At 38.7% G+C, this 21930-nt stretch overlaps 2 protein-coding genes and 2 non-coding genes across 4 annotated transcripts; 2 read left to right on the forward strand and 2 right to left on the reverse strand.

Annotated features, from left to right (window-relative positions):
- Window positions 1–401: 401 nt before the first annotated feature.
- Window positions 402–7870, reverse strand: ccdc115 (coiled-coil domain containing 115). The gene is made up of 5 exons (XM_017712750.2): window positions 7542–7870; window positions 3881–3984; window positions 2341–2447; window positions 1699–1890; window positions 402–741 (listed from the first exon to the last, which is right to left on the reverse strand). Exons 1-5 carry the CDS (start codon window positions 7650–7652, stop codon window positions 626–628), a joined length of 630 nt encoding a protein of 209 aa, XP_017568239.1. The 5' UTR covers window positions 7653–7870; the 3' UTR covers window positions 402–625.
- Window positions 7871–13421: 5551 nt separating this feature from the next.
- On the reverse strand, window positions 13422–13493 carry trnae-uuc. Its single transcript has one exon. It is a non-coding gene; the product is annotated as a tRNA-Glu (tRNA).
- Window positions 13494–13923: 430 nt separating this feature from the next.
- On the forward strand, window positions 13924–13995 carry trnah-gug. The gene has a single exon. It is a non-coding gene; the product is annotated as a tRNA-His (tRNA).
- Window positions 13996–14290: 295 nt separating this feature from the next.
- LOC108436296 (EBP cholestenol delta-isomerase) lies at window positions 14291–19963 on the forward strand. The gene is made up of 5 exons (XM_017712705.2): window positions 14291–14509; window positions 14752–15061; window positions 16617–16653; window positions 16744–16874; window positions 19621–19963. Exons 2-5 carry the CDS (start codon window positions 14752–14754, stop codon window positions 19842–19844), a joined length of 702 nt encoding a protein of 233 aa, XP_017568194.1. The 5' UTR covers window positions 14291–14509; the 3' UTR covers window positions 19845–19963.
- The last annotated feature ends 1967 nt before the right edge of the window (window positions 19964–21930 follow it).

The following is a 21930-nucleotide window of genomic DNA, read 5'->3' on the forward strand; positions in this document are numbered from 1 at the left end:
TCCAGCGTATTTATGCAGTGCTGGGCTTTTGAGTGTAGCTGTGCACTGCTGGGTCTTAAATGCATTGTAGTCAATACTGTACAGCACTGTCTTTGCGTTATGCTGGTATGTTTAGTCTATATCTCTGACTTACACTGTGTGGTGTAAACACACGTTATCTCATTGCACTGTGCACTTGCATAAGGATGGGATGATAGTGTTTAAAATAATAAACTATACTGAAGGCAGAACCTGATTATGTGGCTCTTGAGGAGGATAATCTGCTGTATTGTTCACTATCATTTCTTAAAACAGGTGGTCACCATAACCAGTGTCCAAACACTCCACAATTTTAGTTTAAATCTCAAACGAGATAGTAAATAGTATAGTAATTACACTTGGAACAATGCTTCACACTCATACCACATCCCAATGCTAAATTATACTGTTTATTAGGAATACATTAACGACAAATGTTCTACCCTATGTAACAACATTTTACTACTTGATTCCAAAAGAGATTTATACATCATTGTTTATTCCTGATTTACAGTCTAATTTCCGTGCATAAAAGGGACTGGTAGAAAATCATGGAAATAAATAATTGATCCAATAAAGAAAAAAGGTACAAGAATTATGTTAGGTATTATTCCTTCAGTCCTTGACAAATCTTGTGTTTCTCCTTTATCTGAGCCTGCATCTCCATTCTGGTTGCCAGAATTGCACTCTGCAGGGTTGCAATCTCTGCTGACAGGGTGATGACTGCAAATACAAAGAAAGAAAATTGCAGTATGGTTATATTCAAAGATCTCAGTGTTCAGCCTTTTCTTGGATGAACAGCATGTCAAAATGTTCAGCATGTGTCATATTTCCTATCATAAATATTTTAAGAATTCGCTTGAAAACCAAGATTATTACAGCCAACAAAACCAACAGGCCAGAGAACAGAGACTCAAACACAGACAGAAATATTTGATGTTGGTTTGTTAGGAGAATCTCTCCCTATTCATTCTGATTCATTTTGCTGGCCAGTTCCTCTTCTGCACATTCTAAAGGTAACTGCACTCATTATAATGTTGGTATTTGTTGCAGAGTGTTTAGTCTCTGTGCTCTGTTCTTAGGAATGTTGGATAAAGAGATTACCCTTAAGATTCCTCAAGAATAACAGATCCAATAAAGAAAATCTCTTAAGAAAAATCTAGTACATATAATTAAGTCTATGGTTGCCCCCCCTACCCCTCTGTCCCACTGTTCTACAATTTTACACCTATTATAAGACGTTTTGCATTTGTTAGGTGAATACAAGCTTTGTGAAGCTGTAATTTGGCAATTGTACGTGCAAGACAAACTACTGCCTCAACAAAAACTTTTTTTTTCCTGCAGTCATGCGCACCGCCTTCCCACCCTCTGATCAAAGGTCAGCTTCAGTGAAAGGTAAAAGGTTACATGCCTTTATGAATGAATTTCTCTGAGATCTGCCATTCTGTGCTAAACTTACAGAATATCTTACAATTACACTGTAATTACATGTTATAGTCATTTGCTGTCCACAGCTGCACATGCACTTGAACTATTTGAAATCTGGTGCATGTGGGTTCAAACAGTTCTGAATAAACTCACCACCTGAGATAATGTGTGTTCATTTAGTGTTTCTCACCAAAAGTCAGAAATGTAATTCTGATTGCGAGTCACAGTGTTTGTGCTGCTTTTTAACCTCACCTTCTTTAAAAGCAGCCTGAGCCTGCTTAAGATTCTGTGGCACAAGGATTCCAAACCATTTCAGTGGATCTTGATGCTGACTGAGGGATTTCTCACTCTTTATGCTACCCTGAGGTTGCGTTTCACATTGCCCCTTGGAAGCGTACTCTTCCTTAGGTTCTTTCTGTTTGACATTCATTCTCCTCCTAAGGCCTGGAAATGAAGGATGTTTCTCATTAAAACTTTCTCCACTTATGTTCCCTTGTGCAGTGTTTCTCAACCCTGGTCCTGGAGGCCCACTGCCCTGCACTTTTTAGGGTTTTCCCTGCTCACAACACACCTGCTCCAACTAATCAGCTCATTAACAGCTCATTAAGTTAAAGTGGGTGTGTTAAAGTAGGGAAAGAAGTAAAATGTGCAGGGCAGTAGGCCTCCAGTTCCAGGGTTGAGAAACACCACCCTAGTTCATCGTTGTTATATATTAACTGAATATGTAACAACAACATTTTGATTTAATGATGATGAATTGGTTCCAGCTGTGCAACGTCACTTTCCAACCTCACAGTCATCCATGCATTTCGTAACTGTTGTAAGTGCAGAAGTTTTTCACTGAGAATTCATTTATGACATCAAAAAATGTCCATCCCCATGTATAAGTCCTACCTCCATCAGCTGGTCCTATGTTCTCTACTGTTCCACTCGTTTTCAGGTCTTCCGTTTTGAGCTCTGTTTGTTCACACTTAAACTCCACATCACCCTTTTCTGAAATGCTGCATTTCAGAATAATAAAAAATAATAAGTAGTCATATACAAACTTCTTTATGCTGCAGTGACCATGGATACTACAAACCTAATACCAAAAAACAGGTAGGACAGTATGTGAAATTCAAACAAAAAACAGAAAGCAGTGATTTGTAAATCCACTTTGAGCTATGAAAAACAGTAAAAGAAATTTATCTTATCAACACTTATTCTGAACTGATGTCTGTAACATAAACTCACTCATGTAGTGTCTCATTGAGGAATGTTCAAGAATTTTAGGTATTTCCCCCTTTACAGTGCATATCATCATCAAAAGATTCAGTGAATCCAGAGAAATCTCTGTACATAAAGGGCAAGGCCAAAACCCACAACTACATTTACATTTTACATTTACAGCATTTAGCAGATGCTCTTATCCAGAGCGACTTACAAGAAGTGAATACACAACTAAGTGCCTGTGACCTTTGATCGTTAAGACAGCACTGCATAAACAAAACAAAACACAACGGCAAGCTTCTGTGATGGATATCAACACAGAGCTTTGGAATACTTTGAAAAACTGTTGTCAATAAATACAGTTTGTCGCTCATCTCAAAAAGACGCACAGTGGAAACATGTAACATGGTCTGACAAGTCAACTTTTATAGAACTGGAACTTTATGTTTATGGAAATAATGTGTTCTCCAGGCCAAAGAAGAAAAGGATCTTTAAGACTGTTACCAGCATAAAGTTGAAAAGCCTGTCTGTCATGGCATGGACATGCATTAGTGCTCACTGCATGGGTAACTTGCACATCTGTGAAGGTAACGCTAAAAGACATACATATTTTGGAGGAACATGCTGCTTTCTGCATGATAACAGCAAACCACATTGTGCATGTGTTACAACAGCACGGCTGCATGGTCAAAGAATGTGGGTGCTAGGCAACCCGAGTCCCACTGAAATATGTATGCAGTATGAAGAGTAAAATATAACAAAAAGCCCAGTATGGCTGTGCAGCTGAAGACTTTCATATCTCATATCAAAGTCCACTTTCATATCTCGATAAGTTGGCATCTTCAGTCTGCAAATGATTATTAAGGTGTTGCTAGTGGAAAGGTGATGTAACACAATGGTAAACATAAACCTGTCCCAGCTTTTTTGGAATATGTTGCAGGCATCAAATTTGGAGTATAGAAGACAAAACATTATGGTTTTGTACTGTTTTCAATTTAATTTAATCACAGCTTTCTGTTTTTGTTTTGATAAAGGGTTTTTTAAAGTGTACATTCTTCATCCACAAACTGAATTGAAATATGTGTATCAACAAGCAGATTAGTAATTCTTAATGGTTTTGTAGGCGACGCATCTACAGCATCTATCAAAATATGCATCAAGAATAGTCATAGAGTAGTTTACTGTAAAGGATGTGGATTTTGTTTAAGCTTGAAAGCTGGTGGACCTGGAATGAACACAGACGAGCGATTCCATCTCATTTGCATACTGTAGAGACGAGACCTGCTTGTTTCCCATTGAGTAACGTGCCTTGGATATGTTAAACCATCCCTGTGGAAATAAAATCATTGGCCTTTCGTGAATCAGTCTTTCAAAAAAGTCATTCATACCCTTACTAAAAAGTATACTGGCAGTTGCTGGTGATATACAGTTTAAAAAGATGGGTCTTCAAGGGTTCTTTGGTAAAGGCTGCATTCCATATAGAACTATTTGCACCCTTAAATCAGATTGATGGAAAACATGTTGTACAGTGGTGCTTGAAAGTTTGTGAACCCTTTAGAATTTTCTATATTTCTGCATAAATATGACCTAAAACATCATCAGATTTTCACACAAGTCCTAAAAGTAGATAACGAGAACCCAGTTAAACAAATGACACAAAAATATTATACTTGGTCATTTATTTATTGTGGAAAATGATACAATATTACATATTTGTGAGTGGCAAAAGTATGTGAACCTGTAGGATTAGCAGTTAATTTGACGGTGGAGTCAGGTGTTTTCAATCGATGGTATGACGAGCAGGTGTGAGTGGGCACCCTGTTTTATTTAAAGAACAGGGATCTATCAAAGTCTGCTCTTCGCAACACATGTTTATGAAAGTGTATCATGGCCCGAACAAAGGAGATTTCTGACGACCTCAGAAAAGGTTATTTATGCTCATCAGGCTGGATAAGGTTACAAAACCATCTCTAAAGAGATTGGACTCCACCAATCCACAGTCAGACAGATTGTGTACAAATGGAGGTAATTCAAGACCATTGTTTCCCTCCCCAGGAGTGGTCGACCAACAAAGATCACTCCAAGAGCAAGGCGTGTAATCGTCAGAGAGGTCACAAAGGACCCCACGGTAAATTCTAAGCACCTGAAGGCCTCTCTCACATTGGCTAACATTAATGTTCATGAGTCCACCATCAGGAGAACACTGAAGAATGGTGTGCATGGCAGGGTAGCAAGGAGAAAGACACTGCTCTCCAAAAAGAACACTGCTGCTCATGTGCAGTTTGTTAAAGATCACGTGGACAAGCCAGAAGGCTATTGGAAGAATGTTTTGTGGACGGATGAGACCAAAATAGAACTTAAATGAAAAGGGTTATGTTTGGAGAAAGGAAAACACTGCATTCCTGCATAAGAACCTTATCCCATCTGTGAAACATGGTGGTGGTGGTATCATGGTTTGGGCCTGTTTTGCTGCATCTAGGCCAGGACAGCTTGCCATCATTGATGGAACAATGAATTCTGAATTATATCAAAGAATTCTAAAAGAAAATGTCAGACAATGACCCTAAGCACACAAGTCGTTCTACCAAAGAATGTTTAAAGAAGAATAAAGTTAATGTTTTGGAATGGCCAAGTCAAAGTCCTGACCTTAATCCCATTGAAATGTGGAAGGAGCTGAAGCTAGCAGTTAATGTGAGGAAACCCACCAACATCCCAGTGTTGAAGCTGTTCTGTACGGAGGAATGGGCTAAAATTCCTCAAAGCCGCTGTGCAGGACTGATCAACAGTTACCGGAAATGTTTAGTTGCAGTTATTGCTGCACAGAGGAGTCACACCAGATGCTAAAAGCAAAGATTCACGTACTTTTACCACTCACAAATATGTAATATTGGACAATTTTCCTCATTTGTCATTTGTTTAACTGGGTTCTCTTTATCTACTTTTAGGACTTGTGTGAAAATCTGATGATGTTTTAGGTCATATTTATGCAGAAATATAGAAAATTCTAAAGGGTTCACAAACTTTCAAGCACCATTGTATATGGTTATATATACAATCTTTTAGAAAATGGCTCTCTGCAGCACCCAAAAGTGTTCTTATATTGTTACAAGCTTGACAACAGAACAATATTAGAGCTCCTCTTTGGTGATATATACAACCTCAAACCTCTTTTTTTTCCAAAAAAAGAGCGATTGTGTGAAAAAGTAGATAAAAACAGATTTCAATTACATGCAAATCATGCAAACCCTATATTAAAATTAAATGTATGCACCAACAATATATGTTAAAACTGAGAAAATGTATTGTTTTCAAAAATATATGGCCATTTTGAATATGATGCCAGCTACATATTCCAAAAAGGTTGGGATGGGGGAATGTTTACCACTGTGTGGCATCACTTCTTCTTTTAACAACACTCTGTAAATGTTTCCTAACAGAGAAAACCGACTGCTGTAATTTTGAAAGTGAATGTTTTCCCATTTATTCGTGATAAAAGATTTGAGCTGCTCAACAGTCCAGGGTCTCCTTTGTCGCATTTTTTGTTTCATAATGCACCAAATGTTTTCAGTGCGTGACTGGTCTAAACTGCAGGCAGCCTCCCAGACTCTTTAAGTACAGAGCCATGCTGCTGTAATATGTGTAGAATGTGGTTCGACATTGTGTTGTGTTACTGAAACAAGCAAAACCTTACCTGAAAAAGATGATGTACATATTGTTCAAGATTAATGGTTCTGAGACAGACGTGCAAGTCTCCCATGCCATCACAGATGTTGACTTTTAAACTGTGCATTAATAATAAGTTGGGTGGTTCCAGAGGAAACAGTGCCCATAATTTCGAAAAAGAATTAAAATTTTTAATTCACTGGACCACAGGACATATTTTCACTTCACCTCAGTCCATTTTAAATGAGCTTTGGCCCAGAGAAGGTGGCAGCATTTCTGGATCCTTTTTATATATGTTTTCTTTTTTTGCAAGGTAGAGTTTTATCTTGAATTTGTGGATACAGTGTTGAACTGTGTTCACAGACAGTGGTTTTCAGAAGTGTTTCTGAGCCCATGCAGCAATTTTCACTACAGAATTGTGTTTTTAATGAAGTGCTGCCTGAGAGCCTGAAGATCGCGGACAGCCTGTATTGTTTTTCTGCATTGTCCCTTGCCTACAGAGATTTCTCAGAATCATGTAATGTAAATGATGAACCCCCCCAAAGTTCATTGCTGTTTTACATTGAGAAATGTTATTCTTAAACTGTTGCACTGTTTGCCCATATAGTCTTTCAAAGAGTGATGAGCCCCTCCCTACCTTTACTTCTAAAAGAGTCAGCCTTTCTAGGATTTTTTAGCATCACACAACTTTACCAGTCTTTTGTTGCCCTTGTCCCAACTTTTTTGTAATGTTTAGCTAGCCCAAAAAAAAAAAAATGCGCATATATATTTAAAAAACAATAAAAATGATCCGTTTTAACTTTTGATTAGTTGTCTTTGTTCTTTTTTCAATTAAATATAGGGTTTTTAATGGTTTCCCTGCTGAAAAAGACACTTTACAATACCACAAGGAACCAAAATAAACAATTGTTATTATGGGCTTTTAGGCAGGGTTGCACATCACTGCATTCTGGTTTTTACATTTTCCCCAGCATCCCAGCCTTTTTGGAAATGGAGTTGTAGAGCCGTTTTCAATACACCTCAAGAGAACAGAACACCTTCTCCATCAATCTGAAGAATAATTTCACCATGCAAAGAACCATTCAGGCATATAATGGTTCTATATAGAACTCAAGGTTCTAAATAGAGGACCACTGCCTTTACCAAAGAACCCTAACCCTAACCCTTGAAGAACAATTATTTTTTTTGAGTGTGGCGTTATGATTTCAGGCATCGTTTCTTACCTCTTCAATGAGTGAGTTTAGTTTCTCTCTTTTCTCCTCCAGAGTCTCGAGCTGATCCATAAAACGAAGTAACTGTTGATCCATATTCACAGAGACAGGATCAAGACCCATTTCCACAGCGTCGACTCGCAGAGCTCTGAACAGAAGCTTGAGCTTTCCGCTCCAGAATGAGACCGAGAGCTTCGTGTAGTATAATGAAACTATTATGATTGTTTTTTTAAATGCTCAGAATAAGTCGTTATTGTTTTAGAGCGAGATGTAACCTAGAAAAGCTTATTCTCACTCGCCGCCGCCATAACAGGTCATATGACCAGAGAACTTGCGGAGAGTTATCTCTCTGCAATGTCTTCCGGTTTTCTCAAACGCTAGAGGGCGCTCCGGAGCGAGTCCAAAATGAATGGGTTGATATGGAGAATTTGAGCAAAATCATAGTTTATAATCGCTTAAACATTTTTAATGTTAGAGAATGCGATCATTTCCTAAACATCGAATATCATAAAATATTTTAACACCGCTTTTATATTTTTAAGAGCTTTAAAACTCGAGATATAGGAGTTTAAATCGGCGCCTCATGTATGTCCATGACGTCAGTGAGCCTGAACAGCCAATGAGCTGCTCCTCTCGCCAATCAATCATCACGCTCTAGCAGTAAAGCCCGCCTCCTGCTGCCCAAAACCCGTTTGCTTTCGAAAAAATGAAATATATAGGTGAGTTTTCTTTTTTTAGTGAAATACATCCTTCTGCTTTCAAAAATTAAAGAAACAATCTGGGCGAATGATTAGAAACTATTTTACCTTTTCGTGTTTAGCCGTTGAGCTCCATTCACTCCCATTCATTGAGGACTCACTCGCGGGCGCCCTCTGCTGGTGAGCCGTTCTGTTTTTGATATAACGGGAGGAATAGGGAGCAGCCAGGCTCCTCATAAACCGGCTCTGATATGACTGCAAGTGTCAGCTGACAGTGGAAAACCAATGTGGTCTCTCACTGCGCCGCTCTCGTAGGATTTACGTAGCGAGGTATTCTGCATACATGCGCACAGATCTTCACGGAACCATAAACGAGCATGTAGAACTGGAGAAAATTATCTCCTCATCAAACTGCACAACCTGTACACTTGATGCAGTTCCCACAAAACTATTAAAACAGGTATTACCAGACATAATTAAACCACTATTAACAATAGTAAACTCATCATTAAACCTGGGGTATGTTCCCAAAGCCTTTAAACTAGCAGTAATTAAACCTTTGATCAAGAAACCAAATCTTGATCCTAGTGTACTATCTAACTATAGACCTATTTCAAATTTACCATTTATTTCTAAGATTTTAGAAAAGGCCGTGGCCCAACAACTTGGCTCTTATCTGCAAAGAAACCAGATCTATGAAAAATTCCAATCTGGATTTAGGCCTCATCATAGCACTGAGACAGCTCTAGTTAAGATAACAAATGATCTGCTTCTTGCCGCTGACCAAGGCTGCGTTTCTTTACTGGTACTTCTTGACCTGAGCGCAGCTTTTGATACAATAGATCATAATATCCTCCTAGAAAGATTAGAGAAAATGGTCGGTATAACTGGAACTGCCTTATCGTGGTTCAAATCATACTTGACCGATCGTTTTCAGTTTGTGAGGGTAAATAATATACCCTCCAATTATACAAAGGTTAGATATGGAGTTCCACAAGGCTCTATCTTAGGACCGTTATTATTTACGTTATACATGCTCCCCCTGGGCAAAGTTATTAGAAAACATAATGTTAATTTTCATTGTTATGCAGACGACACGCAGCTCTTCATATCAGCCAAACCTGATGACAAACAGAGAATAAAGAAAATGGAGGATTGCGTAAAAGATGTGAAATCATGGATGTCACACAACTTTCTTCTATTAAATAGTGATAAAACAGAAGTTCTTCTATTAGGCCCTAAAGCTGCTAGAAATAAATTATCACACCTAATGTTGAATCTGGCCGACTTCTCAGTCACACCTGGTTCAACAGCTAAAAATCTTGGCGTTATCATAGATTCAGATCTAGCATTTGATAAACACATATCTAATGTTACTAAAACAGCTTTTCTACATCTCCGTAACATCGCCAAGCTAAGAAATGCTTTATCCTTACATGACGCAGAAAAATTAGTACATGCCTTCATTACGTCAAGGCTAGACTACTGTAATGCGCTACTGTCAGGATGTTCTAGCAGTAACTTAAATAAACTTCAGCTAGTTCAAAATGCTGCAGCCAGGGTCCTTACTAAAACTAGAAAATTTGACCATATTAGTCCAGTCCTATCAGCTCTTCACTGGCTTCCAGTCAAATTCCGCATAGACTATAAAATTCTCCTGTTAACGTATAAAGCCCTACATGGGCTCGCTCCTGAGTATCTGAGAGACCTTATCTCCTATTATGAACCACCACGATTACTTAGATCACAGGGTGCTGGCTTCCTAGTAGTTCCCAAAATTCAGAGAAGCTCTGCAGGAGGAAGAGCTTTCTCTTATAAAGCGCCCCAACTCTGGAATAATCTCCCCGATAATGTTCGGGACTCAGACACAGTCTCAATCTTTAAGTCTAGACTAAAAACTTACTTGTTTAGTTTAGCTTTTGGTAGTTAATGTTAATTCCCTTTAGATAAGGCTGCAGATCCAGGGGTTCATGGACATAGTGAATTGTGGGTAAACTGAGATGCTGGTGCTGCTGTCACTCACTACATGCAGTCACTCAGGTTTGTGGACGGTGGAGTGGGTGAATGCCAGTGTCTCAGGGAGCCTCCGTGTCTATGTTACCTTCTGGCTCTCTCCCTTTAGTTAGGCTGTCATATTCAGACCTGCCGGAGTCATTAGTCACACTCTGATAATTTTTTACATTTTCTGTTCTTCATAAATACAGTCTAAACTAATTCCTAAATCTTTCCTTCCTCCGAGTTACTGACTGTCCACCGGTCCGGCCCAATACTGATGGATGTCCCACCCTCAAGTCCCCCTGTCCCCCTGATTGACCAGACTGATGGAAGTTTCTGGAACGCAGCTTCTCCACTACAGATCACATCCAAATCTATATGAACTCTAATTGTTTCCACTGTTGATTATACACACCTGAATATATTAGAACTGCGTGGATGTAAAATTGACTTTTCAATGTTTAACTTATAAGTTGTCTGACCAGTGGTAGGATGGTCCCCCCTTTAGATGTGAGTCTTGGTCCTCCCGAGGTTTCTTCCTCCTCCAGCTCTGAGGGAGTTTTTCCTTGCCTCAGCGCTCACGGGGGTTCTGTATATTCTGTATATTATGTTCAGTGTTTTGTCTGATTCTCTGTGCTGTGATTCCCATTTTTGTAAAGCTGCTTTGTGACAACATCAGTTGTAAAAAGCGCTATATAAATAAATTTGATTTGATGATTTGATTTGATATGTAGGAAATATGAATGGAAATGGGGAAGGCGATTGGGTGATGCGTGTGGGAATAGAAAAGTGAACTCAGAGGCATAACTTTATTTCCAAGCAGGTTTTTTTTCCATTCCAGTTTAATTCCCAGTTTTCTTTTTTCAGTTCCAAATGTAACCTACGCCCATACTGGCCTTTTCCGTTTCCAAAAAATATTTCCAAAATGCCTCTTCCCTTTCCAAATGTATTTACCAACCAATCCGTTTTCATTACTTTTTCTGATCATTTGCCTTTTTTTAATTCTGAAACATCTTTCTCATTTCCAACTGTCAGTCAACTTGCTTTGGCCCACGTCAAGTCCTAGTAGCTGCTCCCAGATCAACTCCAAACTTTAACCAGACATCCATTACAACAACAATAATAATAATAATAATAATAATAATAAGTTACATTTATATAGCACCTTTCACAAACCCAAGGTCGCTTCACATAGCATGGGAAAAAAAGACTAAGCAGCGAAGGAGGAAGAAAAATGCACATGAGAAAAGTCTTTAAGTCAGATTTGCCTGCAGGCTATGGCTTTCTGGTTAGCAGTCAGTGTATGACACAGTTCCACAGTTCTGTACTACCTCTGTCCTGCAGATGTTTGGTGATTCCAGCTATACCCCCCTTAATTCAGGAATAGCTTGTTAATTAGATCCTAGCATCCTAGTGCCTTTTTATAGCCAAATGCTGAAAAAAAATGGAACAATACTTTATATCCACTACCACACAGAGAAAAAACACAGCTAACAAGAACACATCACACAGTGAAATGTGTCAAGTGAAAGGATTTAATCTTTCTCCCTCAGACATCCAATCAAGCATTTTCAGCCTGATACCTGGTGTCAGATTGTTGCCATCTCTAGTTATAATATCTACAACTATAGAGCTTTTTAGATTAAATTAACTATTAATTCTAGTTGAAACAGGCCTGTTTTATTAGTTCTAATTACTGGAAACTTTTGTGACATTATTGAAATAATTAAAATTCGAGTCTGGAAATCACATTTATACTGCATACATACTATAGAGAACCCATACATGTAACTAATGCATACACGTGCACACTCACATGTGCATTTATTAATGCATAAACCCACATAATACAAATATAATTCACACACACACACACACACACACACACACACACACACACACACACACGTTTTGCTATGCTTTCCATAAACTGAAATGGAAACTCATGTTCAAACACCTGAGTGTATCAGGCACAGAAGTGCAGCTGGAGTTTTTACATATCACATTGTCACTTGCTGGTTGAAGCTATTCTACCAGCCAAATAATATCTGGTCAGGACTGGGCCTATGGTTGTCCATTTCCATTGAGGAAGGGGTAGAGGATGGGAGACAGACTACAGTCCTTACTTGTAATGTATTTGTAATATATATATGGTAGTTTTACCTAATACAACAATTAATATGAGTATTTTATGTAGTGTTCTGTTAATTTGTACACCCCCAAGATAATGGAAATCATTGGAAAATGTGTTTGAAACTGAAAAAGACAATTTCGAAAACTTTTTGTAAACAGAAAAAGGCAAAACAGTATTTCCCATTTTTCCTTATATTCCTGTTTTCAATTTTCCCAATCTGCTTTTTCTATTTAAGTTGTATTGTCAACTATACTGTGCATGTTCTCTCACTCCTCACTGCTATTCACGGTTGCAAGAATGCAGAAACTTCTGGGAACAACACTCTGTAGACATGAGCCAGAACAGTGAAGCGCACAATAAAACACATACGGCCACAGCAACAGTGAGACATGGTGCTGAAAGTGTTGTGGGGGAGCTTTGTAGAATTATGCTGAGATTTACCATCAGTGAAGGAGCTATTTATTCCACTCTATATCTGATATTCGCAGATGAAGAGATTAGACCATCTGCACATGAGCTAAAATAAAGGCTGAAGTAGAGATGAAAGTGAATCATGATGTAAAATTAATATGGAACACATAAGCAGCTGTACTTCAAAACAGCTGGAAAAAAATGTTTTGAAATGCCTTAAAATTCAGATCTACACCTTTAGCAGGACCTAAATCAGAATCATAATATTTGATTGATCCCAGAGGGAAACTGCATTTGTTACAGTTGCAACCATATATTTAAAAGCATAAACACTTTAATAATTTAAGACAAAAAAGAAATTTGCAATATGTACAAGTTTAAATTCTAAAAAATACAGTAAAGTTACAGGGACTGTGATAATAAATATGAAAATTAAAGTTATAGAGTTATTAAAATTAAAATGATATTTGATGATAAATAATTTTCACCCTCTGCCCAACCAAATAAATGCTTCTGAGTCAAAGCAGCTCAACATGGAGGCCTGGCAGACATTTAATAACTACAGTAATGGTAGTTTCTGAGTCTAAAGTTCACAGGTCACAAGACGCGTCGCAACATGCTTAAAAGACGTATTTAAAACAACCAAAACAGTCATTCCCATACCGGGAGTCGAACCCGGGCCGCCTGGGTGAAAACCAGGAATCCTAACCGCTAGACCATATGGGAGATATACACTGCCAGAATAGGCGTCCTTTTCAAAGATCCGCGACGAGGATTCCTTCGCTCTTTATAATCAAAACGATGACTTTAAAACTTACTTTTTCGGTTCACTGTTTCAGTTATTCAGCACAGAATCCGCATTCAAAGGAAAACATAACAGAGAGCTAGGGTTTAGGTCCTAAATCATAATCTTGAATTGAAGAACAGAGTTGATGTGCGTACTTATTAGGCATCCGTCTAAGGGTATAAAAGAGTAATATCTACCAATACATGCATCACTGATTCGACTGATTAGGCCAATGTGGCAAAATTGGGTCACATTTGTACTTAACTAAGTAACAGACTTAGGAAAGATGAAACCGAAAGACAGGACACCTCGACCGTGCACTGCTCATAGGCTCTGCTTTCTCACTTGTATCCAGCGCCCCGGTAGCTTGCCGTGATCGTATAGTGGTTAGTACTCTGCGTTGTGGCCGCAGCAACCCCGGTTCGAATCCGGGTCACGGCAGAAAGCCAAGCCGAGGGGTGTGGATCTTTTCTTCCTCTCACAAACGCTGCCTTTTACCTGTAATGTATAAAATATAATAAAGATAGTTATTTTTATTGAGTAACTACCTCCATTTCTGGTAGATGGTGGGTGTTAACTATACCCAGCAAGTTAATTTCCAACCTATCACGGTCCTCGATTACGCCTGACGTCACGCATGTTCCGACACAACTGTCCACTGGAAAGCTGATCTCGACTCAGGTGGGGCTTTTCTATTCGCTCTCCCACCAAAGAGGGTGGTGAAGGGTTCGGTGGAGGCTCAGTGGTGTGACTATCTATTGGGTACTGCAGCTGCGTGGCATCGTGTGTGGATTGCATGTTCACTGTTATTTATGACTAGGGTGGTTTTAACACTTCGTCAGAAACGTCCTGAACGTATTGAACTGTTCATAAGCCTCCCATAGTTTTACCTGTTGCATTTTAGAGGCGACCCTGAGCAAGGACTGCGTTTTAATATTCTTGTTTATCCTTAAAGGTAAGCACAAAGTCTCGACATTAGTAGTAAGGGAAGTATTAATCAACTCATAAGGGAATTGCAAGAGGTCTGCGTGCAGACCCTCCTCAGTGTACCTGTTCTTTTAAAAATGCATGCATTACTAGTAACTCATATGTTGTGTCCTGTGTTAAATAGTAGCTTACTTTTTATGTATATGTCTAATTCATTTTTCAGTTCATGTTCAATAACATTTTGCTGCTCACTTTCCGTGTCTTTGTTAGATGCCAAAGGCAGCAGCAGAAGCCATAAGTCACCCCTTCTGGCCCAGGGACCTGTCCATCCCAAACTATGTAGAAAATGACCGCTCCATGTTGGAGATTGTCACATTCCTGTTCTCTGTGTCTGGGCTGTTGCTGCTGGTAGCTTGGGTCCTGACAGGGCAGAAGGTGGCCGGAGGAAGGCTGAGTGGATGGAGAAGGTTGGCCCTGTGCTGGTTCACTGTGTGTGGCTTCATCCATGGTGTCATTGAGGGCTGGTTCGCTCTCTACTACACCATCATTCCAGGAGACCAGAGCTTCCTCTCTCAACTCTGTGAGTAAAGATCGAAAACCTTACAACTTTCTAAACTTTCTAAAACTTTCTTTGTAGTCAACACATGGCAGACTGAGATGGTTTACTACAGGGTTGGTGAACACCACTCGTGGAGGGCTGAAGTCCAGCACAGTTTGATTTTCCTACTCAAACACACCAGATTCAACTCGGCAGTTAATTGCCAGGTTTAGCTGGTGTGTTACAAGCATGATAATCACCAACCTCTGCTGGACAGCAGCGCAGCAGAACCACAGCTTGCCACAGTCTGATTTCAGAATATTAAATATTTCCACCCACAAGTGTCATGTTCTTGGCAAAGTTTCTCAACCCTGACCTTGGGGCCCACCGGACGGTTCTGCATTTTACTGTAACCTGTTGCAGGGGTCACCACTGTTATCCACAAAGGGCCAGTGTGGCTGCAGGTCTTCATTCCAACAAAGCAGGAGGAGGAGTCTGACTGACTGAATGTAGTGGAAGCAGCTCTGCTCCTGTTTGATTGAAATGAAAGGCATACATTATAAATTTGACTGATTATCTGGCAAAATTAGATTATATTTACACTTAATTAAGTAATAGATAACTTTAACTTAACAAAAGGATTATTACAACATACAGTGCACCTCGACTCTGCTTTCTGAATACAACCCAGTGCTCAATAGCTTGCCATGATTGTATAGCACAGGGATGCACGACTGTAGGTCCTGGAGGGACGGTGTCTAGCAGAGTTTGAAGATTTACCTGCTGAAACACACCTGATTACACTCATCTTTCAACCCCCACGTTTAGTGGGTGGGTTTGAGATGGGGAACTACCAAACTGTGTTGGACCTTCAGGATTGGACTTCTGCACCCCTGATATAGGGGTTAGCACTCTGAGTGGAATCGGGTCTGCTTCTGCTTCACTGAAATGAACACCTGCAGCCACACCAACCCCTTTGTGGATAAGATTGGTGACCCCTGACCAAATGTTTTTGAGATCTGGAGTAGTGCAAAATGTCAAGCCATCAAGTGGGGTCAAGGACTGGGTTGACACTGTTCAAAGGCATATGACCTAGTTTTGGAGAATAGTGGATTTACACAGATTGCACATGGAAAGCACACCAGGAAATAGTTTTGTTTTGAAATAATGTGGTCTGTGCTGTTACTGTATTAGACAGTGTTTGGCATTAATAGAACAAAAATGAATAAAATCTAAACTGTTTTTTGTCATACTGCCTTGAAGCCAACTATCTGTCAAATATTATATTATTATTATTATTATTATTATTATTATATCTACATTATATTATTATGCAATTAGTCAAGTTTGCATTTAAATAGTCACCCAGCTTGCTGGACCTGAACCTGTTGCAAGCCAAAAAAAACCCACTTTAATTCCTGTTTGAATCCACTAACTTGCTTTTCAGTCACACCCTGTGTGGCTGTGATTCAGCCGAAAAAATAAATCTCACCAAAAGCAGGGCTTAGTCCAGTCCAAAGGTATGTGGAGCCTTCTAATACTGTATCACCTGGAATTTCAGTCTAGGGCTCACAGTGCCTGTTTTTTTCCCCTACAGGGAAAGAATATTCAAAAGGCGACAGCAGATATGTCATGTAAGTCATACATATATGTCTGAACATTGGGTGGTTTGTGCTGTGAAAAATGTACTTCTTATATTTTTTGTTTGTGGGTCTTTTTTCTAGAGCGGATAATTTCACTGTGTGCATGGAGACAGTGACTGCATGTCTATGGGGACCTTTCAGTCTGTGGATCGTTGTGGCCTTTTTGTTCAATCGTCCCTACAGATTCGTCTTGCAGCTAATTGTATCTCTAGGTGAGATGTTTTTTTATGCAGAGACAATCAAAGTTTTGCATACACCTAGTAAACCACGTTTCTCACAATTGTCCATGCATTAAACTTTGTGTAAGCAGTGTCTACATGCTGATGGATTAATTATTAACCAGACACTTAAGTAACCGTAACCTCTTCTCAGACATCCATGTTTACACACTTCTATGTCTGTAATAATCACAGGTTGCATAGATATTCCTGACTAGCATTACTGGCAGGAAAAGGTGAAATACCTTAAATGAAACAGATGAAGTGGAAGGTGATCTGACCCAAGGATCACCAATCAACCCACAGAGGGCTGGTGTAGCTGCAGATTTTCATTCCAGTCCAGCAGAAACACCTGTTTCCACATGTTTAATCCGTTGGTCTTAATGAGATCTGCTCCTGCATGAAAACCTGCAGTCACATGAGTCAGATGAGTCATAATTTGAAGTATTAGGGTAAAACTTTTATGTTTTTTCCAACATATAGACTGTAAATGTGTGGCTCCCATTGACACGTGTAAAAGAAGCAGTGTGCTGATCTGAGGTTGCTGTATTTTTCGTGATCTATACGTCCGTGTCTCAGCAGGCATAACACTTAAGAGGAATTTATAGGCATTAAGATTACAGCTATTGGGCAGTCCTTAATTGAGATAATGATCTCAAACACTTTAAAGTTGCACAAAAACTACTTGTTGAAAATGTAAATTCTTTACAGCCAAATTGGGCGACGGCTGATTTCTCTGCCTGATTTTTCTTACTCAAAGCTCATACTGTGATACACCACACAAAATACACCACACTTTCTAGAAGTCAGAGTTGCAGTATAAATAGCATGTTTTGCTCTTTCATGGGTCAAACTGGCTGTTTGTTGTGGCAGCATATTATGGCCTTTTTTCAAATTCAAATGCAAATTTGAAAATGCTAATTAAAGTGTCTGTTTACAATTGCATTTCCCATGTGAGCGTGTATTATCTGAGCCATAATTCAAATTCAAATGCAAATTGTGTACTTGCATTTGCATTTTTATGTATAATGGATGGAAATTTTAATATGGAAAAGCAAAGTGCTTTTGACATTTAATTTTCATTTTCTTAATGGCATAACATTAAAATTTGCATTTCCTCATCATCGCACTTCATCTTGGCCAAAATGAAAATGTATTTGCAGCCCTGTTTGCAATTGCTTTTCACGCTGTGGGTGGGATATCAGAAGGGACATTAGATTGGCCGTGTTTAAAGAGGTAATGACAAAAAAGTATAAACTTGTTTATCTAGACGATTGTTTGTAATAGCCCGCTGTCTGGTTGGAGAGTGTTAAAATGTCTAGTGGCGGTTGCTATTACTATCTCAGTCTTATAAATATATATGTATGTATAGCTAATTAAGTTTATACTTTTACAGCATTTTCTCTTAAAACGTCAAATTCAAATGCAAAACTCCTCCCAACACCCCACTCACAGCGTTGGATTGGCATGAGTGCCTTGTTGACGGTGAAAATGCATTTGCAAACAGGGCTGCAAATACATTTTCATTCTGGCAGAGTTGAAGCACCATAATGAGGACGTGCAATTGCAAATGGACAATTGTTATTCTATTTTTGATATGTCACAGTCATACCATTTAGTCAATGAAAATTAAATGTCTAAAGGGCTTTTCCTTATGAACTTCAACAGCCACTGTTTTACAGCATTTTTGGCTGACAATTTGATCTTTTTTTTTTTTTTTTACACACAGGTAGGCCAAGGTAGTGTTAGGGGTCTTGCCTAATGACTTTTATTGTTTTAGTTAGGTTGCTGACCCCGGTGGAGTTTGAACCCCAATGTACAGCATAGAAGGCAGAGGTTTCACCACTACACTATATTAACCATTGTGTACAGAAATGCAAATGCGAATACACCTTTTGCACTTGAATTATGTCTTATAATGCACACTCACACGGGAAATGTTATTCTGAATACACAACTTAATTAGCATTTTCAATTTTGCATGTGAATTTGAATAAAGTTCAGATTATGCACTTTATGCAGCCACATTATAAAAAGAAATGCAAATGAAAATACACAATTTGCATTTGAATTTGAATGAGGTCTTAAGTAATGCGCTCACATTGGTAATGCAACTGTAAATAGACAACTGAATTAGCATTTACAAACTTGAGTTTGAACTGGAAAAAGGTCCAGAACATGTTGCCTACAGATATAATATGAATTAAATTTTGTTGCTGTCAGAAGAAAACTATTTCTGTTTTTCATTTTTTGACATAATCTGAAAATGCTTGTTGCCCTTTACATTGTGTGTACATTTCATGAAGAAGGGAAAATAATTAACGGCCCATAATTACTTTGAAAAGGAGTGTCTTTTTTCCTACTCCTGTAAAGTTATCTTTTTGGAAATGCAAGGTTTTCTTCCGACAAAACTGATATGTTGATATATCAAAAGTAAGAGTTTATGGACTATTTAGCACAATGAGCCATGCATAAATATTTCACAGTATTCTTGTACAGGTGTAGTAGCAGCATTCAAATACAGCATGAGTCACCTGGAGATTTACCAATAATAATAAATTGGCTGACTGGGTATTACATATTTGGAGCAAAAATCTGCCAAAGATCTTGGTCAATTCCAATATGATAGTTAGTTAGTTGATAGTTAGTAGAAAAAGGCTTGGTGATGTAATAGCTACTCTTATACATTTGAGTTTTTTTATCTGAGTTGCTGATCAACAGTAATCTCTTCTGTCAATAGGGCAGCTGTATGGAGCGGTACTCTATTTCTACACTGAACACAGAGATGGATACATCCACAGCGAGTACGGCCATCCCATCTACTTCTGGTTCTACTTCATTTTCATGAACTTCCTGTGGATTGTGATCCCTTTCGTTCTTATTTTGGACTCGTGGTGTCAGCTGTCAAGCACTCAGGCCTTGTCTGACAAATCACTGCCCAAACACAAGTCCAAGTCCAAATAATTTAGAAAAGACCTGGAAATGATTGTGTTGTACACCGTTCTAGGTGATATCTAGGGAATGTCAGAATAAACTGTGTTTAGCCATTTTTATTTTCATGAATAAAATCTAATTCTCTTTTACCTGAGTGTTGTACTGTGATGCTTCTGTAGTAGTTCCCATTTACAGTCCCACTGTTTTCTCAGCTCTCGAACACACCCTCCTCATGAAGGGCTCCATCATTAGCTGATGAGTTCAGTCAAGTGGGTTAACCTAAGGAGAACACAAACATGTGATGTACATGAGGATTCCAATATCTGATGGGCGATGATATTGTCTGCCAGGATTCTGTGGTCACAGGAAAGAAACATAATATTACTTTCTAGTAGAACCTCCAGCAGAGCCTTCAGGCAGCCCATTTTAAAGACTGTTATTTCAAACTGGTACATGTAACAAGCACTTTTTTGTACTATAAATACTTTAGCATATTGAAGGGAGATAAAAGTCTCTCTGTACATTTATACTACAAATTGTACTAATTATTTATGTTTCCCTACAGTGATTTTACAGGGAGCCAAGCTACAGTACTGAACAGAATTCAGAGACCACCCTTCATTTATCTAACTTCTAGTGCAAACAAGCATTAAGTAGAAGCAGGGATATTTTTCTTTACCTACAAACTTCAGTCTCAAAAGTTGGTTGCATTTTCTGCTTCTCACAAATCAAGTAATCCCAAACATATTCAGTGATGTTGAAATCTGGATTCTGGGGTCAACAGCTACACATTCTTTCAGACTCACTAGTGGAAGGATTGAAAGAAACACATCTCTGAAGCAAGAGTACGGCATGATTTTCTCTCTCAAAGATGAAAGTTTCAAGTGCAGTTTAGCTGATGGTGACGGGGTTGGTGGACTCTCGGGTCTTGCACAGTTGTTATGAGTCCCGTTTTCTGCAATAAGCCATTTCTTGGAATACTTTTTGAGCTCCAATTTTAACTCCAGTCATTTTCCTATGCCTTTACAGGTGCATTATCTTAAATCTGATCTCTTCAATGATACCTAATGAAAAAAGAATAACTTGTACTTAGTGGCCGTTTTGACTTATAACTAAATTAAGGGTGGTCTGAATTGGTAACAGTACCATCCAAAGTTTAATGCAGGCGTCTGCTTCAGTGAACTCAGATTTTTTACTTATTCATTAATTATTCACTCTAAAGTTCACGGTTCAAGTCAGTAATGACTAAACTTACTCCATTATTCCATCACCTATGTTGAGGAGCATACCTCAGAAATCATATATATTGCCTTAAGGACAAAACAACAGAGATATTATTGATTCCTATTTGTCCTGTTTCCCAGGAAGAATCACCCTAAAATATAAAGATGTATTTCTTACATGCCTCTATTTCATTTGATCTCTGTATTTCCTTAGTAATAAGTCATTCAGAGTGGTTTGATGTGAAATGATGTACTGTATAGAAACAGACTCAGATCTTCTTTACAACAGTGATGGTAGGAGCCATTTCATTGAAACTACCAGTGAACCTACATGTTCCTTTATATATATACAGTGGGTTGCAAAAGTATTCATACCCCTTGAACTTTTCCATATTTTGTCACATTACAACCACAAACATAAATATATTTCACTGGAATTTAATGTGAAAGACCAACACAAAGTGGTATACAATTGTGAAGTGGAAAGAAAATTATACATGAATCAAAACATTTTTTACAAATAAAAAACTAATAAGTGCGACGTGCAAAAGTATTCAGCCCCCCTGAGTCAATACTTTGTGGAGCCACCTTTTGCTGCAATTACAGCTGCAAGTCTTTTAGGGTATGTCTCCACCAGCTTTGCACATCTAGTGACTGAAATTCTTGCCCATTCCTCCTTGCAAAACAGCTCAAGCTCAGTCAGATTGGATGGAGAGCGTTTGTGAACAGCAGTTTTGAGATCTTGCCACAAATTCTCAATTGGGTTTAGGTCTGGACTCTGACTGGGCCATTCTAACACATGAATATTCTTTTTTTTTAAACCACTCCATTGTAGCTCTGGCTTTATGTTTAGGGTCGTTGTCCTGCTGGAAGGTGAACCTCCGCCCCAGTCT

This window comes from Pygocentrus nattereri, chromosome 9 (genome assembly GCF_015220715.1).
Source record: "Pygocentrus nattereri isolate fPygNat1 chromosome 9, fPygNat1.pri, whole genome shotgun sequence".
NCBI lineage: Eukaryota > Metazoa > Chordata > Actinopteri > Characiformes > Serrasalmidae > Pygocentrus > Pygocentrus nattereri.